The sequence below is a fragment of the Micropterus dolomieu genome, linkage group LG01 (genome assembly GCF_021292245.1).
Source record: "Micropterus dolomieu isolate WLL.071019.BEF.003 ecotype Adirondacks linkage group LG01, ASM2129224v1, whole genome shotgun sequence".
Classification (NCBI taxonomy): Eukaryota; Metazoa; Chordata; class Actinopteri; order Centrarchiformes; family Centrarchidae; genus Micropterus; species Micropterus dolomieu.
This window is the reverse complement of record NC_060150.1, coordinates 36,321,279-36,345,685: the sequence shown is the minus strand read 5'-3', so window position 1 is coordinate 36,345,685 and position 24,407 is coordinate 36,321,279. Positions and strand designations below refer to the sequence as shown.

Here is a 24,407-nt window from a genome sequence, read left to right as displayed (position 1 = left end):
ATCTGTCACAGAGAGAGAAGGGGGTAGCTGGGTACAATGGAGTATTTTGTTTAACATCCAGGCACAGTTGTCAGCATCACCACAGCACTGAATTGGACTCGGGCCAGATAGGGAAGCTTGGGAATTAATGAGAGGAAGGATGGAGTGTTGGAAGCAGAACTTGGGACCAAAGCCAACCAGACCTCTCAGGGTGGCAGCACTGAATTATTACTCCTCCCCGATGAGTTAACCTCACTAACACTATTTAAAGGCAGACTGTCAGCCCTTTATTAAAGTGACCACCCCTGCTTTGTAGTGTCTGTTTCTGCTAGTTGTGTGTTAAAAGGCAATTACAGGAAGGAAGGGCGTACATTTGAAAGGCTGACTGGAACAATCATAAATGCATTAGACATTGTCGATCAAGTCTGCCCTTAAGAGCATGAGTCTTTATGGAGATGATTGTCTATGTGGGAGCCAGAGAGCCGTATCTTGAGGAGGCATCGATGTGTGCTTCCATTTTTCATGCAGCAAGAAAAATCACTTGTGCCAGTGTACAGATAAGAACATCACTGCTGGGGTGCATTACAACCATTTTATTTATCAGTTTATCTGATACTGTTGCCAGGAGCCAGGAGAAGTTTCCCAGTAGGCCTGTGATCCAAAATCAACCTGCCACCCCCATCTGACAGCTAATGTTCATGGCTACTTTCACCTGACTGAGATGTGAGAAATGTTATGTCTGTGTTTGCATGAGAATCTGAAGGACGTGATGAATGGGTAAACACAAACTCTGCTCTTTTCCTTTAGTAGGTCTCCCAAACATCTCACCTCCCATGTCAGCGGGACGCCTCCATGGCGGCGATGTTTAGCAGCGCAGAGCGGCTCTGGAACGATTCAGACCATCTCGGATGGGACGAAAGGAATGAGAGCTCAGAGGCATCAGGGCAGGATGAGCGTAACTACTATGCCATGCTGTACTCCCTGCTCATCCTGGGCATCGTGTTTGGAAACGTGCTGGTGTGTCTGGCTGTGCTGAGGGAGCGCGCCCTCCAGACGACCACCAACTACTTGGTGGTCAGCCTGGCTGTGGCTGACCTCCTGGTGGCCTCCTTGGTCATGCCCTGGGCTGTATACCTGGAGGTGAGGAGGTCAGGGTGTCTGTATTTACAAAACTCCAGGTCTCATTTCAGTTCATGTTAAGGTGGATGTTAGATGGCAACACAAAAAAAATGCATACTGATACGATATTTCAGTCAGTTGAATTGTCCATGTTTAGGTTGGTTTAGTGACAATACATTTACTGAAGGTCAGCATCACACAAATTTGTATATTTAAATGCTTTTTTGTTGTTGTTGTTGAGCTACCCCACTATCTTTCCACCATCCCCTCTGGGAGCAAGTATCCCTGGTTGAGAATCACTGATCTAGAGAGGAAAGACTGGTAAAGACGTGGAGAGGAAGACTAGAGGATCTGGAAGAGACTGAAATACAAATTCTTGCCAGTGAGTGAGGAGCTGACACTGGAGAGGAGAAGAGAGGAGAGGTAAAGGGACAGGAAGTTACGGGGGGACAAAGTGGACTTAAAAAAACAAAAAAAAAGGAGCAGTAAGAGAGAAAAAGGATGGGGGTGATTTAGAGCTTATTACGTGGAAATAGTAATGACGATAAAATGTAGCTAGTGCTTCACTATTCATGTAGATTATAAATAATTGCTGGACATATTGAATATTAACAAATGACTTCACCTGCTATGGGCAACTGGCCGAGCTTTGAATTACGAAAAAACCTGTGAATTTCATTTTGATCAAACCTCTTAGACAGATTGTTATTGGTGGTTGCTGTTCATTGTTTATTTGCACTTCAGAGTACTCACTAGTGTAACATAGTTTGTCAGCTAATTGTTAACGTCCTCAGTCTCCGCCCGTGTGTCACTCACTGTTCAGTAACTCCATTAACTGTACAAGCACATGTGTGACCCTGAGTTATCCACATTTCGTCAAAGTAGTACACTGCACACTGAGGATGCACTGTAGATGTTTGTATAAGCACATCGGCTTGTGTGTGTGGAATAGCATCCTTGAAGCTTGAACATACCGAGCGTGTTGCTCAGAGGCAGGTGCTTGCCCACATGAGGTCCAAAAATCATCTGGTTGAAGTCCAGTTATGTTTAACAAGCAGCCACCCTGCTGGCCAAAGTTTGCTCACTGTCAGCAGAAAGCGGCGTTTCTCACAGTGTGCAGAAGATTCAACGGCAGGTCAACCAGAAAGAAAGAAGTCAGCACACTCGGTGAGCAGCAGCACACAAATTAAAGATGATTATATGAAAGGTAAATTAAAGAAGCCAGCAACCTCAACGGGGTTCAGTCATGAGTTTAACTTCCATGTGAGCAGTCATGCCGTTGAGAGCATGTGCTACATTTTTCATTTCAGAATCAAAGGGGAGACTTACAATCCAATAAGGAGTAAGTTCATTAAAAGATAATATTCATTAATTTAGCTGGAATGTAAAGGTCAGTAATATCGTGGATAAGGCTGGACATAAACATATTAGTTCAGAATGAGCAGCTTTCTTTCAACTCTCAACACTAGCACTACGAGCGGCATCACCCTGCAGGCTCTAATGTGAAGGACGGGGGATTAGCTTGCTGTGTCCAGAGGGTTGATGGTTTGCTTCTGCTGGCGTGTCTTGGCAGGAAAAATGACTTTTATCGCTCCATTAACCCTCAGCAGGCACTAATCATGTACCCTTGAGCAAGACACCTTATCCCTGGATGGTACAGTTGATATATGACTTTTACTTGGAGGAAGTGGTTATATTGGCAGCAATGACTCTTGTGCTCGCTTTCCACAATTCATCCTAAATGATGTTTCTCCGCCTCAGCAAATGTATGACGTGACTACGGAAACAGCTCCATTTGATGTGCAGAGGTTACTCCTCGGTCAGGTGGTGTTTTATCATGTGGAATACAGTGAGATCTGACAGAAAACACAAGATTAGGTGATACAAAAGCCCGACTGAGTCATTGTCATATTACCACACTGTGCATATAATATTCATTATGTACCCACATGTGTCTTTGTGTGTGGGAGTACAAAGTACTCTGTACATGCATACATTGTGTGTATTGGTGTTTTTGCTATACGTAAGAAGACAAAATGAATCCTTACAAAGATTAAAAAGATGAAAGTATCATGCCCTCTCTTCCTTAAATAGCTAGTTTTGGGTAAGGAATTTGGTTTAGGATTGAGATTGAAGAGGTCCTGCAGCAATTTAGTATTGAGGTCCCTTAAAGTTGGAGAGATTTTAAAGAATTTATGCAGCAGAAGTTAAGATTTCATGATTATCACTATGCAGTTTCCCAATTCCATACTACAAACTATATTAACTGTCACAGAAGTTTTGTGCAGTTAAAACTGTCATCACTGGTCAACACAATTTTATAGTTTTCTATCCTATTTCTGTCCCACTACTGTCTGCATTTTCTATTTCTAACTATTGTGGATCAATAGTGTGCATCAGCAGCACACTCATAAATCCAGCATTTGTTAATATGCCTACAGTGGCATGATGACTTTTTCATGCTCACTTAAATTTATCACTTCTCCCATGTAAAGGCCTGGAGTATGGAATTGGGGCGCTGTGCTAGTAAGGATCAAGCTCCAAAAATGCAGGTTCCTACACTTCTCATTATACAATTGAAGAGTAGAATTGATTACACCTTCCTTGACCCCAGCTGACATTTTGTCAAAAATGTGTAGTCAAGCCCCTTCAGAGATACACAGGACAGGTTTTTGTTTTTCACAAGCTGAATTTTACTAACCAGCACAAGTAAACTGTTTTTTAATGTGTAGTTAATGTTAGGTGGAGTGTGTACTATATTTGGGTCTAGGTTGAGGTTGGCTTAAGATTGGGATTTGTGATAAGGTTAGGTGTGTTGTGGAGAGTTGAGTTCGAGACTGGAAACAAACGTTAGCAGCGAATGCTTCCACATTTGTATGTATAAGAAAGCTAGTGTATATATGGATGTCCCTTTCAACTTAGGTCTATGCGAAAGATTGCTGTCTATTTCCATCTTTGTACACATGTGTGCATGTGCTGGTATTCCCATGGTGTGCCTGCCGCCTCTCTGCGTGGGTAGACGTACATTCCCATCTAGGATTAGTCAGGCGATGGAGCTTGGATCCCAATTGTCTTTGTCAGAAAGTTATTACCAGGCATAATGTAGGTGAAAGCCTGCGGGTCTGGGCAGGACTCTGCTGGAGGTGATGGAGGGGATGTTATTGTTTCAGCTGTGGGTTAATATCTTCTCTGAGAATTGGAAACTCTCCTTAGTATTATTAGATCCTGTGTTTGACATGTTCCCTCGATTCTACTTTCTTGTTATACGCTAACAACATTATGTTTGTTGTCCATCACCGCAGTGTCATCACACAATATTCACACTTGACCATTTCAGAGCCCCTTGCAGTTTGTGTTCTTTGGGGACAAGTGCTGTATGCTGACATAAACATATTTGCTAATTCATGCATATATTTGCCTAATTAATGTCTCTATTAGCATACATGTTTGAGTTCATGCTGTAGAGGTGAATATGTTAGTACTTTTGGCAGCTCAGGCTTATTTTATTTATCCTTCCATGTTACGCAGGTCAAACTATTTCTTGGCCTCTATTCTTTCTTCCTTGCCTTTCTGTCACAGGTACGGGTGAGTACGTTCATGTGTGCACTCAATGGGTGCTTCACGCTACACTGTGAAGAAGGGGAAGAGAAAACGTGTGCGTCTGTTAATATGCCTGTCTGTCCTGTGCAGGTGGTCGGCGGTGCCTGGCTTTTCAACCGGCTCTACTGTAATGTCTTTGTCACGCTAGATGTGATGATGTGCACCGCCAGTATCCTCAACCTGTGTGCTATCAGCATTGACAGGTGAGTGTGTAGATGTGTGAGTGTGTGTGTCTGTTCACCTTCTTCCTGCAGTGATGCATGACTACAGATGTTGCCGTGACACTTCGAGTGTAAATGTCATCCATGAGAGATTTACAGGTCTTATTCTTTTCTTCACTTCACCTCATAGATATGTTACAGTCACTTTGGTGCATTTCTCAGATCAGAATTGAAATTCTCAAAACTAATTGTTCAACCTCCACATCATCTTGTCATTTGTGCACATCATAAAAGCAATTTCTCATTGTTTTTCAAATTGCAAATGCTTTGACACATTGAAGCAAATGATTATGTACAACTGTCTGCTGTTTCCTACATTATCAATTGGTTATGTCGTGCTGATCACAATGTATTATACCGATTCTCTGTTGAATAGTCTTACCCCCCAAAACATCTAGGCACATTCTTCGCATTCAAGTAAATAGCTGAAATGTTGTTTCATACAGACCACGGTGCATAAACAAAATAAGAATAAACAACAAATCACAACATACTACAGTAGCAACACAGCCCTCAGACCATTCACCCCATACACACAATACCATAAACCATGCATATATATATACATATATAATAAGAAAAATAAGATAAGAGATCATCTATATCTGTCAATCATATTTTCTATACATTAGACTTTTTTTTGTAAATGTCTCCTTACTGTAATTGATGAAGATATCCATTGTGATGTGGATGAGAATCTGTGACCTGACAGAGAGGAACATCAGACTAAGGAGTGTTTCACATGCTTACATTTCTAATTTTGTAATTTCTACCGTCGTGCTATCCAGTCAGTCCTTTCCTTTTCTTTTCTGCATCACAATGACATGGTCTGTCAACAAATCATAGTACGATCTGTAAAAATGTAACTGTGAATCCTGTCCAATCTCTTGCACTGTATAAATTTATACTGTTGAAATTGATGATGATATTGATGACATATTGAAAAAGTGCAACACTGTAAGTTTTCAATCATTGTCATCAAAACATTAGCCATAGTTTACATCAGAAAACACTTACAGAGTACACTGTTATATTGATAACATGACTAAACATTTTCTTATCTTCTTTATATCCTCTTAATGGATGTGCATGTGTACGCATCACTGATTGGCAGAAAGAGAGACAGTGAGGAAAAGATTTTTTTTTTCTAGGCTCAGACTCTCGCATGTTTACGTCCAATTGCTATGCATTTTGATTATTAATGCAGGAGGAACTGTGTCATGCATCAGTCTTAACCCTTACTGCGGATGATGATGTGAAACAGACACATTTAGAGAGATAGTGGAGCATTTAGCAGCTAAAGAGCCAGGTATTTCCCTCAGGAGTTGGTGGAGACCAAAAACAGAGTTAAGAGAGACTGAATATTGGACTTACAGTCACCAGGTGGCCACAAACTCAACTCCATGTGTATTTATGTTATTTAGTAACTGCTAGATGTGTAAATAACTGTTTTCTAACAAATTCACCATTACAATTTAAAAGGTGATGATAAGTCAACCCTTTCTCACTCCCAGGTTGTCACATATGGACACTTAGTCAAGACCCCTTGGCATTATTGTCAACGCACTGGGAAGCCAGCGTCGTTATTGAACACTAAAAGTAGGCTTAGTAATAACAGAAGACTCTGAATAAGGAGGTGGTTGGGGCGAATGGATGGGTTAGACGTTATTAAGTAAGTAACGTTACTTAACTTACATAACTAACGTACAGATTCTAACCCCAAAATGATCTTTTCCTAAACTTTCACAACCACTAGTTGTAATTTGAATGTCTAACCCAAACGTTGGTGCAGTGGTTATCACTGTCGAGTCACAGCAAGAAGGTCTGGGGTCTGAGCTTTGGCAGTCCCAGGCCTTTCTGTGTAGAGTTTGCATGTCTGTGTGGTTTCTCTCCGGGTGCTCTGGCTTCCTCTCACCGTGCAAAGACATGCAGGTTAATAGGTGAATTGGTGACTCTAAATTGCCCTTAGGTGTGAATGTGAGTGTGAGTGGCTGTTCTTTTCCTGTGATTGATTGGTGACCTGTCCATGGTGTACCCCACCTCTCGCTCTCAACTGGGATTGGGTCCTGCCCCCGTGACCCTGTACAAATAAGCTAGTATATATGATGACTGACTGACTAACCACACTATTATATTTATTATTGCCAACTTGACCACGGAGCCCTACATGTGCAAAAAAACAACGTCAAATACCCAGGACATTAAAAAGCAACGCCAAGAGGTCTTGACCAAGCATCCACATGTGACAGGTTGGGAGTGAGAATATGTTGTGTTCACAACAATTTTCTGCTGCCAAGAAAATATGTTATTGCAGGTTTAAATGAACACAAATGAATTAACATATGTAAAACCATGCAGCCAGGACTGGGTCTTAATGCGAACTTAGAGGTAACGTGGCACATACACAATGCAGAGAGGGTGGGAGGCCAACAGGGTCTACTAACAGGTTAATCAGGCCATGGTGAAGTACAGTAAAAGATACCAACCCTTTTTATTTCAAACACTACTTCTATATTTTTCCATTTAATTGGTTTCTTGTGTGTTGACATACATGTTTGTCCTGCAGTGTTTTTTTGCGTGCAGTGCATAGTTTGCTTCTGAGGGATGAAGATCTTTGGAGCCCCGTGGCTCTCTGTGATTGATTGTTAGATGAGTCGAGAACACTGCTACAGTATCACACGCTTTGTTGGGTGCTAAATTAAAGCGAAGCACCAGAGCCATTCTGTGTCATTGATACTGTATAATACACCGACACTACCTTTGTAAAAGCACTGTTTATTTATAAGTTTATAGCAATCGTTGCTTTGGTAGAAGATTTGTGGCCTGTCAAAAGAGTCAAACCAAGCCATTCAGAGGCTGCATAAATATACCAGGAAGGAAGTTCTTACATCAAACTTCAAGGTGTCTTTGCGATAGTTTTTACAGCAGAGGTCATTCTTTTTCATCCAAGACTAAAAGTGTAACTTAAAGCAGCACTTTATCAATACATCATGTACAAAACAGCAGCTTGACGGGGGGTAAAAGCAGAGTAAAGCAGGGAGGGAAGAATATTTGTAGCGAACGCCTGTGCTCCAGGTTTCGCCCTGCATTTCGCCAAGAGAGGAGCCAGTGTAATTAGTCTGATGAGTATAAACAATCATGGCAGTTATCTGGCTGTAAACAACATAATATCACATCCATTTAGGATTGGTGTCCTGCGTAGTTGCTGCTTCTTCTGAGCCATTGCTGAACCTAGCTTTCCCGGGCTCATTATACTCTGATTAACTCTTAAATCAAGGCTCCACGAGGGTTAGTGCTGAATCCCCAGATTGTTTCTGAAGAGAAATACTTGGTTTGGTCTTTATTATCGGCTTTCTCTCAGCAGTGCATTTCTTGGTATCCCCAAAGCCCAAGTCTTTTCAGGGAGGCTATTTTTCACCATCTAATTATTCCCTTTTAATGTACTATATCAGCACTTTTCTCTTCATTCAAATGTCACCACCTATTCCCAGGACAGACTCTAATCTGTGTGTGTCTGCAGGTACACAGCAGTGGTGATGCCTGTCTTGTACAACACAACCCATCGCTCCAGAAAGAGAGTTTTCATGATGATTGCCACTGTGTGGGTCCTGGCCTTCGCTGTCTCCTGTCCTTTGCTGTTTGGTTTCAACACCACAGGTCAGGTCAACAACATTTTGACTTCATCTTTCTGTCCTCATGCGTTGTCACAAAGAGTGTTATGTTATTCAGGATGCACAATAGAATGCAAGGCAAAAAGGCACCGCGGCACAATGAAATTCAGGGTCAAAATTCAGTCTATACTTGCCATTTAGGCAATCTGAAATAGGTGCAGTCCACCAATTTAGCATGTCAGAATCAATTTGCTAGTCAGGCAATACTCAGCCTGTGGAAATCTTGTCTTGAGCTGTGTCAGGCCTGATGATGAGACTTGAGTCTGTGTTAAAAACTGGAACATACTGAGTTTGAAAGACATGGGCATATTACCGGGCATATTACCAGGCATGGAGGGTCTAATGCCGCTCTTAGATAGCAGCCAAGTGGCAGAAACTGTTTGCCTCATAGTTGTAATTTAGAGTCTTAGGCATTGGGAATATCTGACTACTACTTGTCAACAAACCTGTGGCAAATTGGCTGCAAATCCACCATTGCTGTTGGTAGTTACATCTAAAGAATATCCAAAATATGCTAATATATTCGATTCTGCTCATTTAAAAAGAGAAATTAACTTTTTGTTTGCATTTGGTTTCACTTGTTAGCAAACCTCTACAGATATGTAACACAACAAAAATAGCAAATGTGTTTTTTATTAGGCTATTTAACCCTTGGCTACAAAGTAAGCAAAGGGATTCTTGAATATCGCACACATCTGGTTAAAGGAGGTTACTGAAATGAAGTTGGAGAGATGGTGTCGAGAAATGAGGGGGGCAGATAGTTGTGTGTAATAAAGCAACAATGATCAGGATGTCAAAATAAAAGACAGATTGTAAACATGTAACAAGTGTCTCAGAGGGATGTTTTCTGGATTATTCATGTTCTACATAACTGAAAATTGTGCTGAGAAAATCTTTATCTGCATTTGGCCAGCGTGACAAGTGGGAACAAGAAGAATTAACCACGAAGCAATAAATCTGAAAGAGAAATGTGAGAGACATCACCAGTAGCTATTTTAATTTCAATAGCCAGCAGCATGGATGCATGACTGCATGCACGCACACAATAAAGAGCATTAGTCAGACACAATGTTAAGCTACTGACAGAGATACAGGCATTTGTTGGGGGGGTGTTTGCAGTACACTTCCACAATCGATGTGTAACAATGGCTGGTGATTGCAGGAATCCCACTGTTCTGTGAGTATGCAACCACACACCAGCACTGGATAAGGGAGCAATGGGTTCACATCAGATCCAGGATCCCTCATCATCACTCTAAAGAAACTGATTGAGAAAGAGCAGCTTGACAAGAGAAAAGGTGGATAAGTGCCCAACAAAATGAAATGGCAAAAATATTAGGAATTTGGAAACGGAAGGGTGGTTTTGATTGTGGCCTAGAAAAACATCTGTCTGCCCTTGTTTCTATCTCTCTGTGTATTGAAGTATGTGGTATTGATCAGGGGAACATCCAGGGAGAGGCAAATCACTTCAGTCTGTTAATGCCACATGCCGGCAATAAGCATTTTACCTGCTGTGCCACAGCCTGTGTCATTTTGTTTTAAACAAATTATTTTTCAGTTCACTATTATCTCACCTGATATTTAATTCTGTAATATCTATACACATTATTATTATTATTATTATTATGTCCGCTGGTCTCTTATACTGAATGTATGGCACATTATTGTCAAATCAATCAAACCTCCATCTCACAGTCATCGCTGACTGAATGTGTGCAGCGCTGTACAACTCAGTACGTATGCAGGATATGAACGAGGTTGAGCCATCGCGGTCATTTTCAAAATGGAGAGCGTGCACCAGGGTCAGAGATCAGCTGTAAATTATTCCAACAGTCTCTTTGATTATCCTGTGATTTTGAGTCTGTTTTGCATAATGATATTGTCTTTTTGACTTAGATGACCCCTTGGTGTGCTCCATCTCCAACCCCGACTTTGTGATTTACTCTTCGGTGGTGTCCTTCTACCTGCCGTTCATTGTCACTCTGCTGGTCTACATCCGCATCTACATCTTCCTCAGAATGAGGCGGAAGAGGATCGCCTTCAGCCAGGCCAGCAGAAAGGTGCAGCCAGGCTCAACTCCGCCATCCGTGGTGAGACCATTATTTTTCCTTCCCTCTGTTTCCATTGTTGGTGTTTTTCAATGAATTGTGGCACCACTTTCTAAAAGGAACTCTATAAAAAGGATTTGTAATAAATGCATTTATGTATGGATTATCATTTACAAAAGCTTTATAATTCATGTTTAAGTAGTTAATATAAACAACTTTTGGGTTGCCAGGTTGTAGACGGGGTTTATCCCCCTGCAGAATGACATTTGCTTAGAGTTTTAAGATTTGGGAACAAAGCTGCAGGGCATCTGAACCAAAATTATTTAATAAATTAATGACATACCAACAGTTATAACTGCAGACATAATAGTTTATGACTGTTTATCACTGAACCATAAACATTTATAGCTAGACTAGATATTTATTATTGCTTATTAATGAATTATTATTACTGGTGGCCTTATATCAGGCAAATGAAACAAGAATATATGCATGTATATTAAGCAAATGTTTCAGCGATGATCAATAAGGAACAATGTTCACAGTGATACAAAAATGTATTTTAACAATAAACAAGATCTTGGAGTTGAGAAGTAAGTTGTGGCCAGCGACCTAAAAGGCACAAGAGGAAGGTAAAACGGCTTACTTCGTTGGGTCTGAAATCAATCTTCCTCCATAGCACTTAAGTTTTTGTCGTGGAACTGAGCATCGGATACTTCGTATTATGTTAACTCTCAGCTCTACTGACTATCTCGGGGATTTACCATTTTTGTTTTTCTAACATTACACAAAGAAGTAGAACACTTTTTTTGTTTTGTTTTGTTTTTGTTTTCTCCTTGAAGGCATAATTGTAAGGGGCTCCTTTATGCAGGTGTTCATTTTCTGGATATTTTTTTTTGTTTTAAGTGGTTTTGGCTAAGCCCATATACTTTGTTAATCTTTTTTCTTACCTTACCTTGACACATCCTCTGGTGTCAGTACAGCAATTTTCAGGCAGCTTTACAATCAACCCTATTGTTGTTTTGCGCTATTTTCACTGTGAGTTTTAGATGGTGCAGCTCATTGTTCTCTACAGCTTCGTTCATTGCACCTGAGTGGCATCTGATTGATTTTCATTGTAAGCACTATCTCTGTTGTTTTGTCCTTGTCTTTTATTTCTCTTAATGCTAGGTTGAGAAACAATGTGAAACAAAAGGCCTTATTCTTGTTTTCCAAACAATGTCAGACAGATTTTTTGTTTTCAGTTCATTATTATTTTGTTGTCTCATTCAGATTCTAAGGACTCTCATTTCTGGGAGTCTCAGTGGGGCAATGATCTCTGGCTCTCCCATGGTTCTATGCATTCCGCTGGTGTTTCTATAATGACAAATGTCTTTGATGGTAGACTTTTACCCTCATGTGACGCAAATGGCCACTTTGTAGGGCTAGTGTGCAGCCACAATGACATTCCGTTCATTATTGTAAATGTTTATAGATACAACACCAAACATGAGATTGACAAATTGATTGAGTCCATAGACAGATATGTCTGTCAGTGGCCATCTAAATTCCCCAACTCGATTCTATTGATTGGAGGGGATTTTAATATAGACAATGCTCTTGATAGATTGTCCTCTGGCGGGCCGAACAATTTAAATGCTAAATTATTGCGGCTTATGGACAAATTCGGTCTTATTGATATTTGGAGAGAGAAATTCCCATCTAACAGGTCATACACACGAAGCAACAAAACAGGTTCCAGACAGATGTTTGGCTCATATCAAATTCTGTAGATCAAGATTGTATCACTGCTAGTATTCTCCCTACTCCACTCACTGACCATAAAGCAATTTGCATTAATATTAGGTTGTCAGCTGATTTGAATATTGGCAGAGCCTCTTACTGGAAGCTGAATAGCTCCTTACTAAATATTGTTCAATTTAAGATTAGGGAACTTATTTTGCTTTATTGGGGAAACGCTTGTATTGAAAGATCTTATTGTAAGTTCTGGGAGATTTTTAAGTTTGAAGTTGTCAAATATTTTAGGAAGCCAGAAGAGCTGAAGAAGAAGATGTCGCCGACAATATAGCATCTCTTTCTCAAAGATTGCCCGACAGTCTCACTGAGGAGGAACAATTAAAACTGTCTGCATTGCTTAACATATTAGATGAAATACATAGATTAAAAGCAGAGGGTGCCTTCATTAGATCTTGTAAAAAAAGAACAAGAGAACAAAATGCAGCATACTTTTTTAGGCTTGAAAAATCTGGAGACTTCTTTTGCAAAGCTATTGAAACCCTCTATATGAATGGTACAAGCTCCATTAAACTTAGCCATGGTTCCTCTCCAAGATTTGATTTAAGGAGGGGCATTAGGCAAGGTTTCCCTATCTCCCCCTACCTGTACCTGTTGGTAACCCAGCTTCTTACTAGTGTTACTTTCGTCAGACAAAACTAAACGGAATATATTCCTGGTGTATTAACAACCTTTTTCTCTCTGACTAAAACGAGACTTTGACGAGACGGCAACAATGTACTTAAACACTGACTGTGACAACACTAAAATGTAATTTGTAAAATAAAAAAGTTAATAAAATCTCTCTTTCTTTTTGTCAGTATAATGAGGAGACAAAATTTTACAGGCCATATTTTCTCCCTTTAAATTTTCACTCGAACAGCATGTTCATTCAGCGGTATTTTTTTCTTCCTGTGCTTTGAATGCTGGCCGACCGGGGTAACTCCTGGTGCACGAGGAAAACATATATAACGTATATAAGCACGCCAGCACACAGGACAAATCAGCTCTTTGCAATGAAGCAAGGCACTTCAGGCGGGGTGAGGTGTGGCGGACCGACACAGTGTCTCATTCCCCTTCTCGGGGAACAAGGGTTACATACGTAACCCGAGACGTTCCCCTTCGAGGGAACTCAAACTGCATCGGTGACGACACTATGGGAACGAGATACCCACTTAGTAAAACCGGATGAAAGTGTGCAATTCCTGGAGCGAAGCCCCTGAGAGGAAGGCCCTAGAGGCCGCCATGCCTCTCGTAGAGTGCGCCCTCACGGCCATAGGTGAAGGCAAACCTATAGGCCAGGGAAATAGTCTGAACAATCCAGTTGCTGATCGTGTGTTTAGAAGCGGGGTGCCCAGCCTTGGGGGACCCGAAACACCAGCAACCGAGAAACGGGCTCCCGAACGAGGAAGAGGGGAGGCGGAGTCCCGAGGACCGGGAAAAAGGCCTCAGCCGTCCTGACGCCCTCAGAGATATTGCGCTGCGATCCCCATGACCGCAGCCACGGGGAGAGCGCATCCGACCTTCTTCCGAAAAGAGAGCCGCACGAGAACTCAGTACCCTCAGGAGCTGCCTGGGCATGCGGCATCTCCAGACAAGACACACACAGGTCATGAGTGTCCCCAGCCGTGATGTAGCACGGGCATGGGAAAACACTCTGCCTGAACTGCTCACCAGCCAACTCCTCTGCCAGACTAAGGTAAGAAAGGTTCCAGGTAAGAAAATTCCTCTTGTGGTTGTACTTTTCTCTTCGTAGTCTCAAACATGCCAGAGTGCCTGCTGAATAGAAAAAAGCTGATGTGTCCTGTGTACCGGCGGGCTTATATACGCCTCCAGTTACGCCGTCACACGCTACCATTCTAGCAACACCAATAGGATTGGAGTAGTTTCATTCATGATTCAGCCCTTCCACGCCCAGAGGCGTTCCCATAGTGTCGTCACCGACGCAGTTCGAGTTCCCTCGAAGAGGAACGTTACTATAGTGTGGAGGATGCGAACTCTGGTGATGCACGCAACATGCTAGGGAGAAAGTGGTCGTTAGATATTTGGTCCCATTTCAAAAACAGTGAGGCTAGTTATATCGGACAGAAAAACATGTGGTTATAAGATTTTTGGCAAAAAACACTACGAGCTTGAAGCGGCATACCAAGGCTAACCATCCGGGAATTGAGGTGAGTTAATGTCTCCTTTGCAATAATGAGAAAAAAGCTAACATTCAAATTTAACAAACATTTTATCAATATGTGAGATGAGCAAAATACAGACTACAATGATAAATATCTCTATTTTGGTTCAAACAGATTGACCAAAATGCTAATCAAAAGTATACTAATGAGTTAGAAAACACTAAAATGATGGTTAATGACTAAAACTAGACTAAAATACTTTTGATTTTCTTTTGACTAAAATCATACTAAAATACCCAGACTTTTAGTCAACTAAAACTTGATTAAAAAAATAGTACATAGTGGACTAAATATGACAAAAACTAACAAGGACATTTGACACACGACTGAGACTAAACTTTAAAATGGCTGCCAAAATTAACACTACTTCTTACAAACTCTGTTACTGAAAGCTCTCTAGAGGGTACTCCTATAGCAGGCAGAGAGATGGTGATACTTTGCTTTTTCTCAGAGATGATACACAGATTTCTGCTTCACTTAAAGTAACAGAGCCATTCTCTAAAGCATCTGGTTTATTTCTGAACAATAAGAAATGTGAACTGATGGCTGTCCTTCTTATTGTGGCATCCCAGTTAAAAAATTAACTCGACGTACTTAGGAATAATCATCGTCAAGGATCAAAAATCCAGAGGCCTAGTTCATTTTAACCAAAAAGACCCCCCAAAAAAATCAGTGGTTACAGCGGGACTTATCACTAAAGGGTCAAGTCCTTATCTCTAAGGCTGAGAGTATATCTAGGCTGACTTATGCTACTCTGTCCCTGTACCTTGATGACAATTTGTGCCGGGAAATAGACCAGATGCTATTTAATTTTTTGTGGAAAAACCCTATACATTATGTTAAGAGGAGTGTTATCATGAATATTTACGAATATGGTGGACTGACCTTTCTGGACCTTTCTACATTCAATAAGACCTTTATTATTTGTTGGATTAAACAATTTGTAAAGAATCTGGACTCAACGTTGAACTTGATCCCAAATCATGTATTTTCCATGTTTGGAAGCCTTAACTTTATGTTGGTTTGTAATTATGATATTAACAAAGCTCCTGTTAAGCTCTCTGCTTTTCACCAGCAGGCCTTTTTAATTTTTAATTTAAAGCAGGCTTTAATTTATAAACATAATTTCTCTCCACACATATATCATATCTGGAACAATTGCGACATTCTGTACAAAAAGTCCCTCTTCTTGGGATATTGGTTCAGGAATAACATTTTACTGGTAAGTCAGCTTATAAATGAGCAGGGGTTTCTTCTTGCTTATCAGGAATTTCTGCAATTATATGGGAGCCCTGTAACACCCAGAGACTTTGCTCTGGTTTTGGATGCCATCCCTTCAGCTGTACTTGCATTGTTCACGAATGTTCATAGACCAGGCCTTCAGGATGTGTCTGCAATTGATCCTGTTGACTATCCTGCTTCCCGTCCATGTAACAGCAGAGCTATTCGTGCTTGTTCCAACAGAATGTAGTGTCTATTCCATATGTCAGTTTTTACTGGAACCAGTTTGTCAATGATCTGTGCTGGATGAACGTGGATGGATGTTGCCCCATAAATACTAACTTATTAACAAGGTTAAGGAAGTATCCTTTAAGATTATTCATAGATTCTATCCCTAGTATTACATGAAGAGGTTTAAAAATGACATCAATCCTAACTGTACCTTCTGTGAGACTCATATAGAAACGACATTACATTTGTTTTGGCACTGTACTTTTGTAAAACAATTGTGGCAGGATGTATGTATATATACTGTATATATGTATACAGTTGTCTACTGAAAGTATTATAAACCCTTTAGATCTGATAGTATTAAAGCAGACCACTATGGTGGTCAAACACAGATTATTGCTGCTATTTTTTGATTATTTGTAGGGTTTCTGCTAACAGCAACTTGGTGTCTTATGTAGGTGCAGTCTCTCTCCCTGATTCACATTGAGCCACGTTAACCATATTCATAATGAATTGCAAATTACATTTCACCTTTTTATTGCACCTTGTCTGTTGGATGCTCTCACCATTACTTTTCCTTCTATGTGCAAATATCTCACTAGTATAACCTCCAAAGTGTCATGACTGGCTCCATTACAGTATAAAAATACACTGCTGCTGTCAGAAACACCGGCTAAAATTGCCCAAGTAAAAGCCGTTTCTCTCATATGCATGTAAGATGTCAGAAGAAGCTTAAGAATATTACTTTACCTATTAGGAGAGAAAAGCAATGAGATTTCTTGTGAGGCTGCTCTGTAAGTGTAAATATCTGTAAATGTGTGCAGCAGGCTTTTCTGATGGTCACAGGTCAGAGGTGAAAAGTAAATGGGTAGTTCGGTTCATAAGCCGCTCAGTGAAACCTGGAGATGTTCATGTGACTTGTCAAGTTGATCAGGAGGACCATTGAGCTTATTTACGCAACACTCTATCAGTTTGTAGGGGGGAGAATAAGGAAGAGTGAAGGAAGACATGAACCCAAACAACGAAAATTGTGATGGATGGATGATGGGTGGATGGATGGATGGATGGATAGATATTTCATTACAGTGTACATCTGAATTTTGTTTTCGTTCAGCTGTCAGTTCTTTGATCGCATCCCTCACTCTAATATTTGACCCAATTACATCTATCATTCCAATGATGGCTTTATCTTTTAACCACGGGCAAGGAGACATCAGGTCATGCTCTGTGCATCTGTATCTACCCTATTTTTAAAATATGGTGTATAAAAAGACACTATAAATAAATCCAGTAATTTAACCAGCTTTGGCATATCTAGGGGCTTCCTGTGTAATGTGGTTGGATTCATTCCACTCAATTTTTCCCCATCATTGCACACAAATCCACAGGCAAGTCTCCTATTTTAACAGCAGGTTAGAGATAATTGGTTGTAGTTGTACCCGTTTGGGATCTCATCCATGAGAGGAGACACCTGTTGTAAGATCACAGCCTTGGAGGAGTTCAGGCTGAGAGAGTTATAATGGAAAAAATGTTTCGAAATAACATAATAGGAATCTGACTCAGTCAGTTGAAGAAACATTTAATGTGAAGGAGGTTTTCAGTCACTTTATTTCTGAGCTTTAATTGAGCCGCACGGTGTTTGGCTGAGGAGTGAGAGTGACTGAAAATATAACTAGACTTGAATCCTAATTCCCTTGATTTGTTTTGTCTGTGACAATCAACAAGATTAGTTTGAAGTTTAATAAAAACATTCTCTGAGATGAATGAATGAGTTTTCCAAGCGAGTGGCGAAAACGTTCTGTACCTGTAAAGTAGATTGACGGAGTGAGAGCATTGGTGCGATAAGGTGGATTGAGCATTTTTTTCTGGAAAACATTTTCTGTTTTGAACTTCCCTCTGCTCCCCTAGGAGACCTGTCTACAAGAGGAGACTCCCAAGGCGAAGCAAGACCTGTCACCTATAAGGATTAAAGTGGTACGTGTTATTTTAAACTAGAGATCCAACACAAATATGAGATTCTTGGATATATTTTTTTCAGTGCTCTAGTTTTGCTGAATGCATGGCAGCCTAATGCCTGACTAACTCTCATATTGACTGTGTTGGCTTATCATGACATGGTGGCACGCAAGGCAGTACTGTTTTTAGCTTTTCATGTGAGTCTGTTGTTGTGTGTGTGTTGATGCAGCCTTGAGTTTTTTATTCCGCTCTGTGGTCGCAGGCCAGGGGTCTGAGAAGGAGCTGAAAATTGTGATTATGAAGCATGGCTTGTTGTCACGCCTTGTGTCACCTGGTCACTAGTCAGCTGAGCAAAGTCTGTGGGTGACGCACTGCAGCACCTGCATAATCCACAGGCTGTTCAAAGGCGGAGAGGAATAGCAATCTGTAATTTTCCCCTGAGGACATGTGAGGAGATGAGTGTGTGAGTAAGAGAGGAATATAAAAAGTTACACTGGAATGCATTACTTAAAGCTGACACTTCTTATTACTCTAAAGGGAAAAGGCTCATTGGAGCTGTTGAATTTGTTGATGTTTTAGAAAGTGGAAGTATTTACTGGTAGAAGAGGTCAATAAACAGGTTATAAAACTTAGAGTGGAGGTGCAGAAAGAGATTTTCCACCGCTTTCAGTCTGTCTGAACAGCACTTCTGAGATGTATTAGCCATAACCTTTCTGAGTCTGCAATAGCACTCCGCTTCTAAAATTTTCCACCTGAGGTTAAAGCAGGATAATATGAATTTAATACTTCAATAGATATAACACTAGAGAAGAAGTTCAAGAGAATAAACAAGGGAGACCAATGAATTGTGTTTTCTTCAAATTCAAACATTAAAGCAACTGGTGGCAGCAGAACAAGCAGAAAACATAACACAGACACATTACCACGTTATGAAATTGTGGCACACAAGTTAGCATACATTTAGCTATTTACACATTGAGCAGACCGGAGCACCATTAGACTCATGTTTCTGCACCTGGCAAATTAAAAGGGTCCAGTGTGTAAGTTGTAGTGGCATCTGGTGGTGAGGGTTGCAAATTGCAACCAGCAACTCACAGTGCATTCACGTGCTCCTCGGATCGTCCCATTTCCCAAGTTGTTCTTCCGACTTCAGTGTGTGTTCATTTGCACGCAAGTCAGAATGTGGGATCAACATGGACGCTACTACAAAGTTGACATCCAAGCAAACTAACAGTTTTAACCATAGAACAAATTACATGTTTCCAAAATATGTATATGCACTACCTGATTTGTATTCTGTATACTTACCTTTTTGCAATAAAGATTTAAGAATAAAAAAAGATTCTGATTATTCTGACACCACAAGAATGCCCCCTCAGTCATCGCTCATGGCTCCCTTTCAAAGTGCGCAGAAGAAGCTACGATGTCAGACGTGCACTGTCAGCTCTTGTGCTAAATAATACATGAGCCTCAATTTGTCCAAATTTCTCTTCTTTTCTTGATTCTGTAACCTTAGTTACTGTATACTTTTTGGTTACAGATACAGATTTTGGTTACTCAATTTCTGATTTGCTTATGAAACTGTGTAGTATAAGGTGGTAGGATTTATGTTACAGTAGGAGTAATATAATATTATTTGGATGTGCAGAATTAGGTTTATTAGTATACACAGTAATTGTTCCCTTATAATTTGTTTATTCAGAGCAGAGTATTTTGGTTCCCACCTGCATGTTTCCAGGGGGAGACAGGAAGTGTGACGAAGTCTGAGAGTGTGAAAACTTGCTACGACGTGTGTAGTTACTGTCATGCATCTTGGTGTCAATTTAAGAAGATTATTGAAGAAGATCTTGTAGGCTTACCGCTACCAATCCAGAAACTACTCTAACATACTTCTAATAAACCAGTCGATTACTATTACTTCTACCACTACTACTAATGTTACTTCTTCTTCTTCTTCTTCATCTTCGTACATATTCAATGTAGTGACGATAAGCCCTGTATTGTCCGTTTAAGCTACTGTAGAAACAGTACGCTTCAATATGAAAGGTCTTTATACACCACTTAAAACATAGTTATGGATATTATATTGCATTTCAATAGATCCTCCTAAATATTACACACTAAACCTTTAAGAACAATGTTCACTCCTTTTTCTGCTTTGGTCTTCACTAACAGAAAATATCCAGCTCTTTAGAGAGCTAAATGCTAAATTATCACCAGATAACTGCTAACTTTTTTCGCTAAAAAGTGCTGCCTGTTGCAGTTGGTGAGAGGGAACCAAAACATTAAAGCTGCAGGCCAGAAAAAACAATGAGCAGAACGTTGCTAAAACACTCCATAGCACTGATACCAGCTGATACCTTTCAAATTAAACAGTCATTTGATCCATTGTTTACATAAAAATTATTAATAATTATAATGTGTAGCTTTAATGACATTTGTATTACAATATAATAAAACTAATGTGATTAAATACGTGTGCTGATCATGTATCATTTGTCCCAACAGCAGAGTGAAGAGGCTTCAGGTCCCTCCAAGCCCAGCTTGCTTTCAGGATGCCTGTGGCGCAAACGGCCAAAGACGGGACCTGTAGATAACTCTGTGCTGCCCCCGGTGGACACGCAGAACTGCTGCAGCATCAGCCATGCATCCTGCGGCCGCACTGAGCTGGACCTGGAGCCGGAGCAAGAGGAGGAGGTGGAGGCGGGGGAGGAGGAGAACAACCAGAACGAACATCCTCCTGTTAGGATGACCTGCGAGGTGAAGGATCTGTCCAATGGACGAACACACACGTCACTGCGGCCGGTGCCCCATTCTCATTTCAACAATCCTCGATTCAGGAGCATGCACGCACGGGAGAAAAAGGCCACTCAGATGCTGGCCATTGTGCTTGGTGAGTATAGACTAAGCTTTGTTTCTAGCACGACATAACAGCAGATTTACCACGCAAAATACTTCTGAGGCAATGAGTCTTTGATTTTACACAAGAGTAAACAAAAGCAGGACAACTGAAATAATTGTCTGTAGAAGATTTTACTAGCTGTTGTTAGCAAATGTTACCTAATTAGCTGACACTAACTCCATGAGTTGGTGGAAAATTAGGTGTTTCCATCAGATTTGTTTCAAAGCGACAATCATGTAAAAGAGCCTTAAATGAACATGAACATTACATACATACCTACAAATGAAATGATAAAATTAAATAAACTAAAGCTTGGTAAAAAGTCAGCATCATTACCAGTTAATGAAATCTTTAGATGATTAGTAAAGAAGCAGCTGTGTTCTTGTATTACATGGTAGAGCTAAATAGCCATAATACTATTTATAAAGATATACCCAAAACCTCTCTGGATGCTTACTAAAAAATACTTGGACAGGTTACACATAGGATAGATTTATGCTTTCTTGTTCGTATATTAAAAATAGTTTCCCTTTTATATGAGAAAAGGATTTTATGGTTATCTCAGATAACAAGTTTGGCTGAAGTTGGAATGTAAACTTCCCCAAACCAAATACCGAGCAGGAATGAGCCACTGTCTAACTCTGATTAGACAGTCAGTCCACTGAAATTAATGTAGATTATTATACATTATTATAACACACATTATTAGCAAGCTGTCTGCTTTGGAAATAACTCTTGGCTACTGTAGATTGTAAACTAATATAGCTGGGCATGCTAACATCAGCTTACGTTAGAGCAGATAAACACTGTTTAATCAATTTCTTACACAATTGTGCTTGTGTTTTTAGAAAGGCTTAAAAAAGACCGCCCTTCAAACTCTTAATCTACGGAGTATTGTTACTCTGACTCTGGTCACCTGTAACCCTACAACATAATTAATGCAATTAGCTAATTATTAGCTAATGACTATGAATTATTATACATTATTAGCTCATTTAAAAATAACACTTGGTTACTACTGTTGGTTGTAAGCTAGTTAGCAGTGCATGCTAATGTTTGCAGCTTATGTTACAGCAGAAAAACACACTGTTTAATCCATTTCTTACAATTGTGCTCTTATGTTTTTGGCTTTTATCCTTTCTCCATACCTCTCTGCTCTCTGGCTGCTCCAGGGGTGTTTCTCATCTGCTGGCTGCCTTTCTTTGTGACTCACATACTGAACACCCACTGCAGGACATGCTACGTGCCTCCTGAGCTTTACAGTGCGTTCACCTGGCTGGGGTATGTCAACAGTGCCCTCAACCCCATTATCTACACCACCTTCAACATTGAGTTCAGGCGGGCCTTCATCAAGATCCTTAGCTGTTGAGGGACACAAGGTTGCCCAGAAATTGAAATGCAAATGAGACTGTGAAACTCATGGTGAATTTGGTAAATGTGGAGCGCAGATGTACACTGTTCATGGTCAAGTGAAGCAAACCTGCTTTGTGTCCTACAGGAGTTACACAGCAAGGTGAAGCAATGAATGCAAACAAAAACGGATTTGTACTTCAGAACAGATTCAAGCTTTTTCTCAACAGGGCTGGGACTTGAGCAGCATTACTCTTCAAATAAGACTTACTTGCATATACAGTCTTATTAATAGTACAAGGTGTTGGACTTTCTTGTGGATATGTCTTGTACAGTATGTGTATTGCTCATTGACACACTTTCCAATCGGTGTATGTTTGGAACCTCTTTCGAGGTTTAAGGCTGATAAATTGATCGTAAAGCTACGGACCACTTTGTCCTGAGGCCCACTCACACCTCACTGTGTGGATTAAGCCCCCATCCACACTACTGCATTTTCGTTTTAAAACGGAGACTTTTTGCTACGTTTGCACCTCCCATCCAGACTAAAACGGCAAAAACGAAGACCTAAAACGAAGAAGTTAGAAAACGCTGCCGACCCCATTATTCGTTTTAAAACTCATGTTTGGCTCTCTGATTGGGTCTCATAAGTCATGCAAAGTAGAAAAACTATGTTACTGACAAAGTTTTTGATTTTGTACAGTGCAAATACCACTTATAGCCTCCACTTGTACTGTGTATGTTGCCGTATTTACTTTGCGACAACTCCCAGTCTGTCCCAGTCCCAGTCTGCCGCCTCAACCACTTTTAACTCCCGTGTTACATTCAGTAACAGTCCCAGCTCGTTATTGGGCTATATAAAATAAAATCTGGTGTGATTCTTCATCTATATTTCTTTATTCTTTCGCCAAATCTTCTGTAACTATGGAATAGACCATCTGCTCCATGTTTACACCGGCACGCACATGCCCAGTTTACATGAACGGCCACTAGATGTGCGTTTTCAGTCGTTTTAGTATAGACAGAAATCAACTCTAAAACAAGGCTAAAATGCTGGTGTGGATGAAGATCGCATTTGCTTTAGAACTCCACTTTAAATAAAAACGGAGTAGTGTAGATGGGGCCTAAGTGATGTTACTCACCCTTTCCTTTATTATCATCATCAGCAGTGCATGAACAAATAAAATTTCAAGGGCGTTAACACTTGAATAGTGTGGGAGGGACCGTATTGGTCCCCGCCTAAACCACATAATTTTGACAGTAGTCAAATACATATTGGTGTGGAGGCATTGTGCTCAATGTGGATTCATTAGAATTAAAAAAGTGAGATTTTGATGTAATGCACAGTGGAAGCATTTTCTGTGTTTTTTAAAGGGACTGTCTGATTATTGACAAATCTGGTCATGATAAAGAGCTGCCTGCTGGCTGTTTTAATGTGCTGATGAAGGCAATCCTAACAAATTAAGCAGGATTGTAAACCATGTGTTGGGCAGCTCTGTCATGGACAGAACATTTACTCCAGTGTGTTGTAAATAAAGACAAATGATGAAACATTTTCCAGGCTTGCAATCATCTGTCTATACACATGCAGCATTACACAGCTCATGTATGCATGTGTATGTCTGAAGGTTGCTGATGGCGGGAGCCGCCGTCAGATGCCGGTGAATAAAAAGTGTAAATTTGGAATTCTGGGAGGACGACAGCTGAGCAGGATATTGTGAGATGTAGAGACATAAAAAGAGGCGCAACAGCGACACTGAAGGAGGATGAGGGAGGAGGAAAACAGAGAGTGCAATAAGGGATAATGGATAAGCTCAGCAGGAACGAGTAAAGCCAAAAAGGAAAGAAATGAACTCAAAGAACAGGATCAAAGATGACTGTAAGAGGGGAAAAAGGTAGATGAATGGAGGATAGCTGCAGGAGGGGAAAAAGGGGAGGGAGTCTTTCTCAGCCTACATCTGAAGCATTTAGGCATAAACATCTGCTCCCCTGACACTTTGTCCCATTGCGCAGACTCAGCTGCATTCCACTGAGACTACTTATGATGATGAGGCACCAGGTGTGTGTGTGTGTGTGTGTGTGTGTGTGTGTGTGTGTGTGTGTGTGTGTGTGTGTGTGTGTGTGTGTGTGTGTGTGTGTGTGTGTGTGTG

The 24,407-nt window shown here is 40.6% G+C and overlaps 1 protein-coding gene across 1 annotated transcript; it reads left to right on the top strand.

Moving 5' to 3' along the window:
• The first annotated feature begins 831 nt into the window (after nt 1–831).
• Nucleotides 832–22,781, top strand: drd3 (dopamine receptor D3). The gene is made up of 7 exons (XM_046067963.1): nt 832–1,119; nt 4,789–4,901; nt 8,440–8,576; nt 10,487–10,680; nt 17,958–18,029; nt 20,514–20,898; nt 22,080–22,781. The coding sequence occupies exons 1-7, from the start codon at nt 832–834 to the stop codon at nt 22,274–22,276; spliced, it is 1,386 nt and encodes a 461-aa protein (XP_045923919.1). The 3' UTR covers nt 22,277–22,781.
• Nucleotides 22,782–24,407: the final 1,626 nt, after the last annotated feature.